The sequence below is a fragment of the Coptis chinensis genome, chromosome 2 (genome assembly GCF_015680905.1).
Source record: "Coptis chinensis isolate HL-2020 chromosome 2, ASM1568090v1, whole genome shotgun sequence".
Classification (NCBI taxonomy): Eukaryota; Viridiplantae; Streptophyta; class Magnoliopsida; order Ranunculales; family Ranunculaceae; genus Coptis; species Coptis chinensis.
Genome location: NC_141457.1, coordinates 111,198,674 through 111,215,535, shown reverse-complemented (window position 1 = coordinate 111,215,535; position 16,862 = coordinate 111,198,674). Strand labels below are relative to the sequence as shown.

Below are 16,862 nucleotides of genomic sequence, written 5' to 3'. Positions count from 1 at the left end.
CGTCTGAAAACCCAATGCAAGTAAAGCTCCCATAAATTCAGAGTACCAGGCACGAGGAGCCTGTTTTAGGCCATACAAAGATTTGTTTAACTTACAAACAAATGATGGCTTGTCCTTGTTGATAAAACCAGCAGGCTGTGCCATGTAAACCTCTTCTCTTAAGTGACCATGAAGGAAGGCATTGCTAACATCCAATTGTTTGATGACCCAGTCATTTTGAACCGCAATGGTAAGAACCAATCTTATTGTAGCAGGCTTTGTTACAGGACTGTATATTTCACTGAAATCAACTCCAGCCTTTTGTTGAAACCTTTTAGCCACCAATCTAGCTTTCAACTTGTCTAGTTTACCTTCAGTAGTTTGCTTGATTTGAAATACCCATTTGTTCTGCACTACATTTTGATTCTTATAAGGAACCAAGGTCCAAGTATTTGTCTTGAGTAATGCATTGTATTCTTTAGCCATGGCATCTCTCCACTCTTTTTGCTTGAAAGCTTGACTAAAACATGTTGGAAGTGAAGGTAAAAGAGTTGAAGCACTATAACAGCGTGGTAAAGGATGCTTAGTAGAGTGAAGTGCCTTTTTCCTTACAATACCATCCTTTAACCTTGTGTTCATTGTATGAGTATTCACAATGAGAGGGGGGCCGTCTTCTTGGTGTTTTGATTTTACTTGGTTGTGTAGGTTGTGAGGTAGAAGGTTGAGATGATTGAGGTTGAACAGAGGTAGAAGGTTGAGATATGATAGGTGTTGAAGTTGAATTTGCAGGAAAATGTGAAACTGGAGGACTGTAAGTGAAATTTGGTGTTTGAGGTGTGGCTGAGTAGCTTGAAGATGAAGTAAGTATATTGTTGGAAGAAGGTAAAAATTGAGAAAATGGAATGATCAAAGGTAGTGAAAGTTTCAGATGCATTGTGGTTGGAAGGAAGACTTTTGAATGGAAAATGATTTTCATTGAAGACAACATTTCTTGAAGTAAAAACTTTTCCAGTTGAAATGTCAAGACACTTGTAACCTTGATGATTTAAACTATAACCAAGAAAAACACACTCTTTACTTCTTGCTTGAAACTTATTTGATGTATATGGGCGTAGCCAAGGATAGCATGCACACCCATAACTTTTGAAGAAAAGATATTTTGGTGTTTTATGAAAAAGTTTTTCATAAGGTGAGATGAAGTTAAACCTCTTTACTGGAAGTCTGTTTATAAGAAAAATGGATATTTCAAATACTTCTACCCAGTAATGAAAAGGAATAGTACTTTGAGCAAATAAGGTTCTTCCTAACTCAGAGATGTGTCTGTGTTTCCTCTCCACAACACCATTTTGTTGTGGAGTGTGAGGACAGCTGAATTGATGTTTGATTCCTGAATTTGACAGAAAATCTTCAAAAACATTGCTTGTAAACTCACCACCATTGTCTGATCTAATTTTTTTGACTTTGGTGTTTAAGAGATTTTCAACTTGAAGTTTGAAAATTTGAAATACTTTTTAGAAAATCAGATTTGACACATAGTGGAAAAAAAATCAAACATAATTTGAGAAATCATCTATTATTGATGCATAGTACTTGAATCCTTTTACAGAGAGTACAGGTGAAGGACCCCATATGTCTACATGTAAAAGCTGTAAAGGTTTATTACACTTGGAAGTAGACAAAACAAAAGGAAGCTGAGAACTTTTGCCAAATTGACATGAAGTGTGTAACGCCCCAAAATCAATAAAGATTACGAGGCGTTAATAAGATTATTTTCAACATTAAAATTTAAATAAACCATCATATATTTTTTTTTCTACAAAAAATCCGGCAGAGTTTCCTTTGTATATTCAACATTTCATATACCTAAACCTGTCGTAACCTGAAAAAAATCAAAATAACCTAATATACATATATCAACCCTTCCAAGTTATATAACTTTACATAGTTTGAAAACCAAAACATATCTATATACAACGCAAACTAAATATATACAACCCCATCAAAACATATACACAACACCTTCCAAAAGATAAAGTATTGACTACACTACAAAATATGCATACAGGGAAATAAAAGGTTAACTATAAACAGCTTCACTCCAAAGCTTCTACTCCTCGTGCTGCTCTACATACTCCACTAAACTCGTACTGACATCTTCGACAATTATATCTGAAAAAGGGAGATAGGGAGGTGAACAAAAGTCCAGTAGGAAGATACAACTGCTATTAATCATCATAAAAACATTTCATGCATATATATAATATTGTAGTATAAGCTTAAACATTTAAATAACCAATTTAACCTTCATAGCAATATCTACCACAACCTGAGTACATTCCACAAATCAAACCACATTCTAATTAATCTACAGAGATAAATGGATGCCCAGAAAAGTATGTGGGATTTCCCGGATTACGTTAAGAATGTTTTCATCTATTAGAAACCCCATAACCGCTAAGAGATGTATTCCTTAACCATCCAATATAATTCTTTGATGCCGCTAGAAATCACAATCGTTTACTAATATTATTCACAGTCACACTTCACATTCATAACATCACACAATTCATATACTTTTACTTAAAAATCACTCGTCTACTTATGAGAACGGGGAAATATCACACCCAAGAAGTACATTCATCCCTTGTGAGTATCCACTCATACAAACCACGTATATATTTCTCATAAGAAATCATATACATCATAATATATAAATATTCATATGCAATAACTCAGTCACACATAAAAATCAATATTTTTATTTTGTTTATTAATTATCTTGTTGACTCATTTATTAAAAGACACAGCCCAACCTTTAGTTCCTACTCCACGATTTGCACTACACATATTTGCCAAATCACACATATCCATGTGCCGGTGTGTACCACTACAAGACATATGTCCCAAGCGGGATATCGCCTCTAGAAAACATACTTTCATCTTGTAAACTCGTAACTTGTGAGTCACAACCATCTCTGGGCTTTTCATACACATAATCACAAAGCCTCTTTTGGGCATAACAAAATATCAGGTCATTCATGGCACATTCAATGAATACCTTGGGTCATTCCCGCCACATTCAAGGAATACCCATCATAATATTAACAGGTCATTCATGGCACATTCAATGAATACCTTAGGTCATTCCCGCCACATTCAATGAATACCTATCATAACACTAACAGGTCATTCATGGCACATTCAATGAATATTTTGAGTCATTCCCACCACACTCAAGAAATACCCATATACATTCCCGTACATTCAAAGAATACAACCCACCCGCAGGGCGAATGCCTTAGTTCCTCTCTAAGGCAACTTTTCACATGACATCATTAGTCATAAACATTTCTTTTCATCACAAAGGCGTGGAGAGATCTAAAGATGTGGGCAACACATTAAATTTTCACCGGACATTTTTATACCGGATTTTAACACTCAAAAGTTATCATTTATTATAATATTTTCATTATATTATAAAATAAACATCGTCTCAAGCAATAGAATCATTAATAAATATTCTAAACACAATAACCAATCAACTCACCTCATTATCCATTATATAAATCATAAATATCAAAAAGTTCAATAAGGAATAACGCATTAGTTAAATGTCTCGTGAATACATTTTAAACAACCACAATCACGTAATAACATTGTACACATGTAGTTATCACAAAAACTAATATATAATATATAATATAGTGTAGTGGCTGCACTTTTGCTCAAAGCTGCCTACGTATCCCAATCTTTTAAGATTGGAATCAAGTCTTCGTAGTTCTTATCAGCCACATAGTCAAAATCAAAGTCCATCAATACCAATATATATAATTGCATAAAACCACGTCAAATCTTTATTAGATAATTACAAATATGTTTATACAAGTTTCGACAACATCCTATTATTGGATTTGTCCACAAATTCAATATGTCAAAAATCTTCAAAGTCAATATTCAAAAAAAGTCAACGGTCAACAGTCAAAGCCAACAGTCAAGGTCGACAATCAACATATCATTTTCATGGTCAACAGACTCATGGTCAGCCATGGTTTATATAGTTAAGGTCATGGCAACATTATTGAATTGTATTTTTTATATTCTTTCCACGTAAAGAGAAGTATCTTGTTCGTATTTCATTATTCACTCGTTATTAATTTTTATGATGTCTAAGTGTCATAACGTCGTATATCATAAAAGACTGAAATATCACATAGTAGTTAATACACGTATACACGTATATATAGAAATTTTTAGCCTAAAGCCAAGTATGCTAATAGCCCTAAACCTATCCTAATAGACCAAATCATCATCCGAGTTAAAAGTCAACTCTGGTCAATAGTCAAAGTCAACTCTGGTCAAGGGTCAAGCCCGATACTCAACAGTCAAAGGGTTATTTCCCAAATCAGTTAATCCAAAACTCATCCCATAACCCATTAACTAAACAGTGAACTCATAAGTCCTAAACCAACTTGGCTAGCCTGACTCGATTAAATAACTTAAGTCTTAACCCAGCTCATAAACACTTCAGCCTGTTCTTTAGATTTGAGAAAAAAATCTCTTTCTAGCCGGATTGATCATGTCATGTGTAAAGTCTATAAATGATGGTTCATTAATTATCCCAGTTCGCGGCAGAGACAAGGCAGCAAGCGTATATGAAATGGAATATAGGTGGACCAAGCTACTTATGGATCGATAAATAGATTAAACCCAAAAACAAAAGAAAAATAAACTGGCCCAAAACACAAATGGGTTCGGCCTAAATAATAAAGGTACTTGTTACTGCCGGACCCCATATTGTGTTGGGCAGACCCCAAAAACTAAAACACTTATTACAAATGTGCCATTGGTCCCAAAAGTTGTTTTGTGTTGGGCAGACCCCAAACCAAAGTGAATTTGACTTGTTGCAACCTTTTCAACCCTTCTCTTTTATTCTCTTCTCTTCCACCATAAAAAATCATAAACCCTTAAACCCTTAAACCCTAACACTAAACACTAATGGAAGAGCCCAACCCCATTTTAGAACATGAAGATGACGAAGAAAATGTAATGCATCATGACCCCATTCAAGAAGAAAATATAGAACAAGTTCCAAGTGACCCCATTCAAAAAGAGAATGTAGAACAAGTTCAAAGTGAAGAAAATAGAGGAATGGATGATGATGCATTTAATAAGAATTAGGTAAATATAAATTAAACGTAATTATGAATGTAGTAATTATACATGTAATAATTATGCATGTAGAAATTATTGATGTGTACAGTGATTATACATGTAATAATTATGCATGTAGAAATTATTGATGTGTACAGTGATTATACATGTAATAATTATGCATGTAGTAATTATGCATGTAATAATTTTGCATGTAGGAATTATTAATGTGTACAGTGATTATACATGTAATAATTATACATGTAGGAATTATTGATGTGTACAGTGATTATACATGTAATAATTATACATGTAATAATTATGCATGTAGTAATTAAACGACGCGGCTAGGTCGTTTGTATTTCACACCAAACGGTCTCGTCACACCGTCTGGACTGTGTCCAAAACGATGTGGCCATGTTGTTTGGGATTTGAATTTGGAAAAAACGATTTATCTGTTTTTTTGCGACTTGAACGGTGTGGCCACAACGTTTGAAGTTAGTCACAAACGACATGGCCACACCGTTTGGACTAGGTCCCAAACGGTGTGGCCATGTCGTTTGAGATTTGAACAAAAAATAAATTCTCTGTTTTTTTGGCATTTGGCGGTGTAGCCACACCGTTTGGACTTAGTCTCAAACGGTGTGGCCATGTCGTTTGAAACTAGTACTTGGAAAAATATGACTTGCTGTTTTTTTGGCATTTGGACGGTGTAGCCACACGTTTGGGACTTAGTCTCAAACGGTGTGGCCATGTCGTTTGAAACTAGTACTTGGAAAAATATGACTTGCTGTTTTTGGCATTTGGGCCGGTGTGGCCACACCGTTTGGACTTAGTCTCAAGCGGTGTGGCCACACACAAATCAAATGCCAAAAAATCATACATACAAGGGGTCTGGAGTCCATCAAAGATAGAGAAGTCTGCTGCTACATGATCTCATGCAAGGATTCGATCAACATAGACAGTGTCATTGATTGGCTTATCAAACACTCAAAAACGGCAAAATGATCATTGGTGTAATCTTTATATGGTCTGTATTGTATTTGTTTGGAAAATTTATTTAATTCTAGAAATGAAACAGTTCTAAGAATGCTTCAGAGTTTTGCAATCGATGGTATATACTTTTATATTCCAAATTGACATATTGTATCCGAACCGTGCTTTATACGGTATGCTAAGGTAATTCTTGTTCAAGGTTGTTGTCCAATCCAAGTTTGCGAGTTGATCCAGTCTTGTATTAGAGGCCTTTACGGTGTAGTTCGGTTGGATAAAGGGTTCTAAGGTGAATATGAGTGGTCTTTTCTCAGAGCTCATCTCCTTCATAAGTCTGGTCTGTCTATTCTTGTTCTTAATGGAAGAAGCTAGTAATATCTCCTCGCCATTCCTCAACTTCGTGAATCTAATATAGTGCAAAAGCACCACAGGTGCTAAGGCATGCTTTGCCCACATTAGCTTGTTTACTCTTGTAACAACTGTTCACGTGCACTAGTATCCCGGGCAACCAAGGTTATCCGGACCACAACAACAACTAGAGATATGAACAGAGATGTAGCATTTAAAAAGCAAAACACTTGAAACCCAACATTGTCGGCAATGTTGGCTTTCCCAACATCAGGTCCAAGGTGCAAGTCTTGACCGGGTAGATTGAATATAGCCATGAATGCTATAGAGGCAAAAGAGCAGCGACAACGGTTATAGAATTTGTTGTGTTTTGAAATACTTCTCTATCAGGTTTCGTAGCTCTTTGGCAATACCGGACATTCTTTTGTGGGTCTTTGCATTACGTATAAGGCGCGTGAATGCACCTCATGCTTTATATCACTAACAGATTCTTTTTAGGTTCCATTGCCTCATACCTAGCATGCTTGCTCCCACCGGCCTCAACCGGACCTTCCTTAATCTCCATATTGGAGTTTATCCGCCAAATCCATTGCGGTTTCATTACGATGATTAATAGCATTGGCGTCAACAGATACAAAGCTCGATAGAAAGAGGATATTTGTGGCTAAGTTAAGTAGAAGGGATGATTATGAGTGTTTGTGGGTTTTGTGTCGAAATAAATCGAGGGTTTGAAGCGAAAATCGTGAAATGGAAATCGAGTGTGTGTGGGTTTGTGGGGTTGCCGGTTTGCGGTTTATTGGTATTTGGTTGGGGGTGTATGATTTATGAGTTAAGCCCAACATGATGGGCGACCCGGCCCAACTTCGGTCCGCCCAACACAAATTGGGAATGCAGCGTAATAGGACCCATAATAAATGAACTTTGTCCCAAAGACTAAACTGAAAAAGGCCCAAACAACTAGCTTATTTCGGCCCAACCAAACAAACTAAAATGGGGCCAAAGAAAACCAACTAAGGCCCAATCCCCGTTGTCTTCTTCCCTCCAGCAGCTAGGGCAGGGAATCGGGTCGGGTAGACCCGAATCCGACCCGACCCGATTACCGAATATATCGGGTTCGGGTTGATTTTTGTATCCGTTTATGTATTCGGGTCGGATTCGGATTCGGGTATGTCGGGTTCGGGTTCGGATTCGGATATAATTTTTGGGATTTTTTTGAATTTTTAGTGTTATCCGATCGGGTTAGTCGGATTCGGTCGGGTTCGGGTCGGATTCGGATATTAAATTTCGGATATAATCGGGTTCGGATTCGGATTCGGATACTTTGAAATTATTCGGATTCGGATTCGGATATAGCTATATCCGACCCGAACCCGACCCGATCCCTGCCCTACCAGCAGCTCTCCTCCACCACCGGAATCAATCACCATCAACTCTTCTCCTCCTCCACTTTCATTCCACCGGTTTTACTCCTTATGAAAAACCTTATGACTTTAATAAATGAAAAACTCGATTTCCTCTCACATCCAAACTCGACCCCGACGGAATCGCGCCGCCATTAACGACCTCTTCCAGCTTCGATAACACTACTCTCCAGTACTCAAAACTCCCACTACAACCAATCATACATCCAACTAACACACCACATATTAAACACAATAAAAGTTTAAAAAGTACTACAACCAATCATACATCCAACTAACACACCACATATTAAACACAATAAAAGTTTAAAAAGTATACAGAGACGATCTCTCTGTCTTACACTGCCATTAACGCTTCTTCAAGCTTCGCCAGCACAATAATCTATGTTGTGTTTACGAGCGGCGTGCAGAAATAAAAACTTGAGAACGAAAAACTGCCACCTAACAATCGCCAGAAAACAATCATAATAACCTTTGTCATTCTCCCCTTTTTCCACTTTGTGTAAAACTCTCTCTCTCCCTTTTTAAAACTCTCCATGTAAATTCCAATGTAAAACCCTTTTTTTTTCAAAAATCCCTTTAAAAATAGGAATGGGTTTATCCTCTTTACCCTATCTCTTTCTAATCTTTATCTTTTTTATTTTTATTTATTATTATTATTATTATTTAACTTTATATATATTTAATTAAAAAAGAGAATAAAAATAGGAGTGTTATAAAGATGTCCAAGTCCCTTCTGGCTAGTCCCTTCGGCTATGTGATATGCAAACTCCTTTTTATTTATTTTATTATTATTACAATAAATTATTACGCGGTTATTGGCTGGATTATTATTTAAACTTATTTATCCTTTTTTTTTTTTTTTTTTTTTTTTGCTAATAGGGTGTCCCGGCCAGCTTACGCTCACCTCGACTAATCCCGATCCCTATTACCATTTGAGATAACTTGTTGCATTCCCTAATGTCTAGGTGTCGCAAGCTGGTATTCCTCTTGTTTTTAGGCAGAGTTTGAAGCTGAGTGCACCATGCTAGTTTCAACGTTTGCAAGTTTCTGAGGTTGCAAATAGATTCAGGCAATGATGTGACTTGTGTAAAGGACAGATTGAGATACCTCAAGTGTAGTAAAATGCCAATTGTATCTGGCAGTGTTTTGATTTTCAATGAATTCAAATTTATTGCTCGCAAGGATATGAAGCATAAGTCATCGTTCCACTGAGTTCTCTGATAAAACAAAATGAGTGTTCGCAGGAATGGCAATGAAACAAGCAGGGACTGCAAAATGGATGATGATTGACTTCTGTTGACTTTTGCAGACAAGTGTCGAGTGCCACTAGGGACATTTCTAGTTTTGCTATACTCTAGAATCGAACATTCATTCATCAATAGGTTATTTGACAAGGTCATTTATATATTTTCCCTTTGTTATATATTGTAAACTCTGTAATAGATAGATTCAATAAACCTAATAAATAGAACATGCGAGATCATGTATGAGGCCATGCCCATCACGCAAGTTTCTATGTTGCCATCTTCATCTTTCTCCAAATCTTGAAAGAAAGATCTCCACAATAGTGCATTAAAAATCTCATTCCCGACATATTTTAATTGCATTCTTTCTTTGCATTCGGACCAAACCATTTGCCATATCCATAGATGTACGGGTGGCAATGGGTCGTGTGCCAACCCGCCTATATAACGAGTGACCCGATAAACACAAACCCGCCCAATTACTAATCGTGGATCAATTTCAAATCAGTTTGGATCAATTTCAAATCGAGATTCCCAATATCTAAAATATTTAGTATTTTACAATTTTATTTATCAAAAAAATATGTATTAATTATAAAAAACCATCCATAATTTAATTACATATTAATGAAAATTGAATAATGAAACATATCTTTATCGAATGAATCAATATGACAGCTAATCTTTCTCATTTTAGTCGTTTATTTTAGGTAGTTGGGATAATATATGAGATTTTATATCAGTTTTGAATCGGATTCACAGATAACCTGTATGCAAAATATTTAATATTTCACGATTTTATTTATCAAAAAAACATATATAAAAAAATATATGTATTAATTCTCAAAAATCATCCATAATTCAATTACATATCAATGAAAAAAATGAATAATGAAACATATATTTATCGAATAAATCAATATGACGGCTAATCCTTCTTATTTTAGTCGTTTATTTTAGGTTGTTGGGATAATGAAATTTTAAAAAATAATGAAACTTATCTTAAAACAGGTTATACAAGTCACGGGTTGATGACCCGACCCATTAGACCTAAAACTAATTGGCTCTATTAATGGGTTACTCGGATTAACATATGTGACCCTAATTCAACCCATTTATTTAACGGGTTCGGTGGGTCAACCCTTAAATAACCCAATAGCCACGAGCGAAACCTCCTTGTATCTGACTATCTGTATTGCTTAGCTGGTGCTAATGCTTAGTAGTAAGCTTGTTAGTTCAGTTTGTTGAAATATTCTTGTTAAAAATGGTAATTCCAGATGAATAGTATTATCCGAACATCCTGGCGCAGAGTAATTACCTTTGATGACTTGGAAGGGTTAACCAATCAAGAATTAACAAATATTAAGAGTTTGTAATATGTGTCTTGATGACTTGTTACAAATCATACAAGAGCCTCTTTTTGAAGTGCGAGTAATCTAGCTTGGTCAGTCATTAACCATAGCAGTTGAATATCTATTTTCTGAGATCTTCTTTTGACTAGAGTTCAACTAATTTATATAATATAATTTCATTTGATGTGATTTCATTTTCTGATTTTCACATTCCCTGAAGTTCAATATTGCTTATTTTTTCACTTGATTGGTATGGGCTTGATTATTTTAAAGCCAAAATTATTCCACCTGCTCTAGGAAATTTCTTTTCTATTAGAACTTCCCTGTTTTTTTTTATTCGAATTAAGTTTCCTAACTTCAAAATTCCTCGTGTTTTAAAGTTTAAGCAATGGATTCGTAAGACTCTTGTTTTCTGTGTGCTCACACTCCTCACAGTAGTGAGTTGGTAGGACTCTCTAAGGCATAATACTACAGCCTTTATTGACTCATCAGCATATTGGAAATTTGGAATGCAAACAAGCGAAGTGACACCGGAGTTCCTGAGGGAATGTTTGTTGAACAAGATAAGTATACAGCCTTTATCATAGTCGCCTATGATCTCTCTGGGAAAATTAAACATCTTTGAATCTCTACAACTTGCTCAAACTGTAAACAAAATTTTCTAGACGACAAATAATAAATTAAAAAAGAAGAACTCTTTAGACGGCAACAAGGATCATTTACAGCTTACAGCCGATTGGGTATACAAGTTGTGTATAATCATGTAATACTAGAAAAATGAATCAAACAAAAAGTTTGAAAAAAAAGGAGTGAAATGAACTCCGTGGAGAGAGATGAACATGTGTTAGTGACCAGGACCCTTCTTGCTAGGCCCTGAAGCGAGCTTGAAAGCCAAACTCCTCACTGTAGAAGCATAACTACTTGAGTTGTTTGAAGACACCAAAAAAGAAGCAATTCCTACAGAATTTTCAGCGCCACCTTCTTGCTCACAACCATTACTGGTGCCGGTTGATCGAAGAGCTCTGCCTTGTACAAGAGATAATTGTATCGATAGCAATAGTACCACAATTATTAGTATCAAATAGAAACAATTTTTTGAAGCCTTGGGGATCATGTTCTTCATTGCCATCTCTTACAATTTGTCTTGAGTTTGTTGAAGGACAGAAATGTTGGTAGTATTGAATGAAGAACTCAATGGTTCTGGCCTTGTTATATATAAAGGACTAAAGGTGTACTTTTGGACGACGGTGTAGGGCTTTCTTGGGTGGGACCCTCTTTATTGTAGTTTGACTCGGCCCTTTTAGTGGTTAGTTTCACACTTGGGATCCTCGGTATTGACTTTAAGAGTTGCGTCATTGCGTGGATGCTCAATTGCTCAGTGTGAAGTATTTTGTTGCACGAGAAGCAATTAAGCTGAGTGTTTGGTACTTTTTTTGGTACTTGGTTGCAACTTGCAAGTTTCAATAGAGATTTACAAAAAAAATATAAAAACTCGCAATAGAGGATTATAAATATATATCGTTTTGAAAGTTACATATAGGCGATATAGTGTCCTGAGTCGAGTCAATTGAGCATTTGAGCTTCAGCATGCTCAGGCTTGGCTGGCTTTCCACCTGAGTTCTAAAATTCCGTTTAATAGTTTCATATTACAAGTTTACAACACAAGTCAAACTCTGCTGAAAATATAATTACCCAAAAAAACACTATGCTGAAAATATGTTTATATTTAGCCAGTTTTGTCTTCATTTCAATTTAAATGCGTAATTTATTTACTACTTCTTTACGGTATAATTGTTGGTTCAATACAGTTTATGGAAATCAAAATTCGTGGATCTAACCACGCGATTCTCAATTGAAATTGTTTATTTGTAGTATGGATGTTTGTGAGTTGTGAATGCACGTGGCTAATTCACTCTTTGAGTGGAGATGGTTTCAAACACAGGTATGTATTTTACGAAACTTACGATGTATTCGCCGGTCTGACGCGGGTCTTTACTCTTTATTTAGTCTTTACATCCTGTACACGGTTACACTATTCTTGGGAGACTTTTCAGATCGTTGTCGTGCAAGTTGTCATGATCAGATTAGTGTTTTTTTTTTTGGGTAACTGATCAGATTAGTGAGCATGATGTCAGGTAATCGCACGTCAGCTGTTCGACTAAAAAAATAACACAGCAGTCAGCAAAAGCCTTTTTCAACAGAGTACCAGATACTAGCTTCCTGCTTAAGAAAGGAATGCCATGCAAGAGTAAGTGAAATCGCCATCATGAATTAAAAAGTCAAAAACATGGGAGCTACATTCAATCTTCAAAGTCTAAATTAGAGCTCAAGTCATATAGAGAAGAAAAACTGTTAGTGTTGGGTAACTGGAAGTAAAATTCAACCTTCAAAATTCCTTTCAATCACCAAACAATAATAATAAAAACACTTCTACTTTTCAATCAAACACAAGTTGATTTAGAACAAGTCCATCCTCACTAATTAATCACTATATATAGATCAACCAACCTCATCTACTCTGATTCAAATATCAATATCTAATTAAACAGTTAAAATTTTCAAATTCTAGCACCACATAACAGTGCCGTCCAAGTCCTCCAACTGAAAACATCATTCAACGCGTATTATCGCAAGTATATTTTGTATATAATCAAGTCAAAAGATAAGAAAATCAAATTTATTATGCGTTTTTCTTTGGGTAGAGTGCTCATTTGATATAGACCCCCAATTTTTTGGACTTTTGTTTTAGAACCCATTGTAACAGGCGACTTGGGTCTCCTGGTCAGTCTTTTAATTCGTGACCAAAATACCCTTATGAGGTTTTAATATCGAAAATGCCACCAGTTATGGTTGTAGTTTTATCACTAAGTGGTTACATCTTAACCAATCATCAGTTACTGTAGAAGTAAAGCAATCTACGGTGGAGAGGCAACATGCATTTCACATGAAATCAAATAGGTGTGTTTTTTTTTTCCCCCTCAACTCAGTTCATTTGGAGGGAAGAATGTGTAGAATGGTTTTCTCTCACCCACAGTAAAAGAGGGGACTTTATGCTCTATTAACTCCAATCAAAGTGATTTTTTTCTAGATTTGTTGTAGTAGAAAGAAAAATGGCAATTAACTTTAATCAAGCATTTTCAAAGTACCAAAAAGTAAAACTTTTATTGGTTTCATTGTATATTACGTTCGTTTATGAAGAAAGTAAGTCGTTTTTTTTTTTAAAAACTTGTTTTGGTAGCCTAAGTTGTTTTTTTTTTTTTTTTTTTTTTTTTTTTTTGTATACAGATAATGACTTTTTATAAAAAAGAGATTTTTTGTGATACATTATGGGGGTCGGTTTGAAAGGGCTACACTAAGTGATGGAAGTGCGGGATTTTCGATTGATAAGTACGTTAGTGGTAAAACCACTAAACTGCTTAACGTTGATGGTGATTGTGTTTTTTTTTTCTCGATTTTGTTAGTTCTGTAGCTACCTCGGTGTCTTGCCCTTCTGATGCATTTTTAAAGATAGGAGGGGTTACGATAACTTGTTCTAGTGACAAAGATGTCATGTTGATGTGGAAAGATCTTGAGGTTGATCCGTATGGATTTTCACACATATTTGTTGGTTGGGATGATGTGGAGATTATACCAACCCCTTGTGCTTTACCACCTCCTAGATCTATAATGGTAGTTGAAGATGATGATTTTCCGATAGTAGCAGTTGAAGAAACTAGCAACAGAAAGAGAATGAGAGAGACTAGTGTTGAGCCGGCTGTTGAACTCATTTTGGACTCTACACCTTAGCATTGAAGGGGTAGTTGGGTTAAAATGGAAGAGATTGACATTAGTAACATCGACGTAGAAGAAGAGTATCACAGTAATAACTCCTCCGAAGGTGAGTCGGATGATGAGTTTGTCCCACCTTAAGGTGGAGGTTTCTCAAAAGATGCAAACAATGTTTTAATTTTCTAATGAAGATAGTGACAATGAAGACACTAGATTAAATGCAAAAAATGTTTTACAAGTTGGGATGCAGTGGCCAACCATTTTAGCATGCAGAAAGTTTTTGAAAATTATTGCATAAAAAACAAGTTTGTTGTTAAATATATAAAAAAAAAAAATGAGTGTTATAGAATCAAGATGAAGTGTAAGGCTGATGGTTGTCCTTGGTTTGCTAATTTTAGAAGATTAGCTTCTGATAAGTGCAAGAAAATGTGTGGTGGCCATGTATGTACTGTCAATGAAAACAACAAAAATCCAATGGCTGATTGCAATTGGATAATGGAAGTTGTGGAATATGGAATCAAGAATCATCAGAAGTCATACAAGCCATTTGACATTCAAGAAGATTTGTGGTGGAGTTTTGGTGTGAATGTTAGTTATTGGAGTGCATGGCATGCAAGAGCTAATGCACTCCAGAATTTGTTTGGGAGTTATGAAGATAGCTATAATTTGGTACCGGGGCTTTGTAACCAAGTCTTGATCAGTAACCCTAGGTCCATTGTGAAATACTGTAGAAGTGACGATGGCCATTTCTTGGGTTTGTGTGTTGCTTTTAAAGCCTCATTGGATGGATTTGATAATGCTTGCATACCCATTATTGGGTTAGATAACTGCTTTTTGAAAGGAAAATTTGGTGGTCAATGTCTCAGCATCATTAGGTTGGATGGTGATAATGGGTTATTCCCTATAGCTGTGTACATTTGCAGGAGTGAGAGTACTGAAAGTTGGACTTCATTTCTTGAGCATTTAGCTCCATATCTGAATATGCACCTTTTACCACTCACGCACGATCATTTTCAATAGACAGAAAGGACTTGTGGGAGCAGTTGGAGATGTTCTACCAGAGGCCTCACACAGGATGTGTTTTAGACACATGTATCAAAACTTTAAGAAGGAACACAAGGGTAGTCATCTGGAAAATTTAGCTTGGGATGCTGCTAGGGCATATAAATTGATAGATTTCAATAGAGCCATGGAAAAGCTTGAGGCTGAGGATAAAGATGCAAAAGCTAAGTTAGACAATGCAGAGCCTGTGCATGCATGAGCTAAGTCACAGTTTGACCATACATCTAAGAGTGATCACATAATAAACAACTTCTCAGAATCATTCAACAAATGGATTTTGGAGTTGAGGGACAAACCGATTATGACTTTCATTGATGGGTTGTATATTGAATTTATGAAAAACATTTATGACAGGAAACAGGTTGCATATGAATTGGGAGAGAATGAGGTTCTTCCAAGGGTGAAGAAACTTATTACCAAGTATGTCAAGTTGATTAACAATTACATTGTTCGAGGATCATCAACTGATCAAGTGTATATGGTGAGGACTCAGTATGGAACTAGGTGGGAAGTAAACTTGGTGACCAAAGAATGCAGTTGTATTAAATGGCAATTGTTAGGACTCCCTTGTGTACATGTAGTGGTTGTCTTACATCCCATGAGGTGTGATTGTTGGGTGGAATACCCTCATCCATATATGAGTGTCAGAGCATACAAGGAAACTTATGCTGGTTCTATTAGACCAATGGCTGATCTCAATGACTGGGACAAAAATGTAAGTATTTCTTATATCTATATATTTGATTTTATAGTTGCTGAAATATTTTTCACATGTATTTAAAATATTGATCATATTTTATTTTTGAGTTACTTTTTATGTTATCAGCCTAAATTCCTAGAAGGTGATCCCCAAGAGGAACCTATTATAGTTCGACCACCACCTTTTGTTAGAGGCATTGGCAGACCTAAGAAAAATAGAAAGAGGGACCCAGATGAACTTATACCTACTGGAAAAGTAAGGCATTTTAAATGTTAGTTGCAATGGAACTAACCACAATTCCAAGACATGTAAAGGTGTTCCTGCTCCTAAAAAGAAATATACAAAGAAAGATATACAAAGAAAGGTACATTTGATTATTACCCTAAAAATAATTCGTATTATAAGTTATATATCATTGTTACTCATTTATTGTATATTTGTGTGATGCTTACAGGTAAAAAGGGCGCCTCCACTAGTAGCAATGAACCAACACCTATAGCATCAACACATCAGCAGTAGCCGCCCAAAGCAACCCATAGCAAAGACCGCAAGAAAGAACAACCCAAAGCAAAGAACACCCGGCAAAAAGAACATCCGACATCCTGACATCACAACAAAGAATAACGTGGAGCAACAAAGATAGCAAAGAGCCCATAGCACCAACGCATCACCACTTTAGAGCACCGACGGCGCATCAGCACTTCAGACCCCCACTACTTCAGCAACAGTTTGCACCACCATGTCAGTAGCAGTTTAGAGCCCCTGCACCACCTCAATACTTCATAGCTCCAATTCATACTCCTCATCAACACTTCATTACACCAGCTGGAATGCAACAGTC

The 16,862-nt window shown here is 36.0% G+C and overlaps 1 protein-coding gene across 1 annotated transcript; it reads left to right on the top strand.

Moving 5' to 3' along the window:
- Positions 1 to 14,613: 14,613 nt before the first annotated feature.
- Positions 14,614 to 15,520, top strand: LOC147520630 (uncharacterized). Its single transcript, XM_086594300.1, has 2 exons — positions 14,614 to 15,170; positions 15,280 to 15,520. Exons 1-2 carry the CDS (start codon positions 14,614 to 14,616, stop codon positions 15,518 to 15,520), a joined length of 798 nt encoding a protein of 265 aa, XP_086450426.1.
- Positions 15,521 to 16,862: the final 1,342 nt, after the last annotated feature.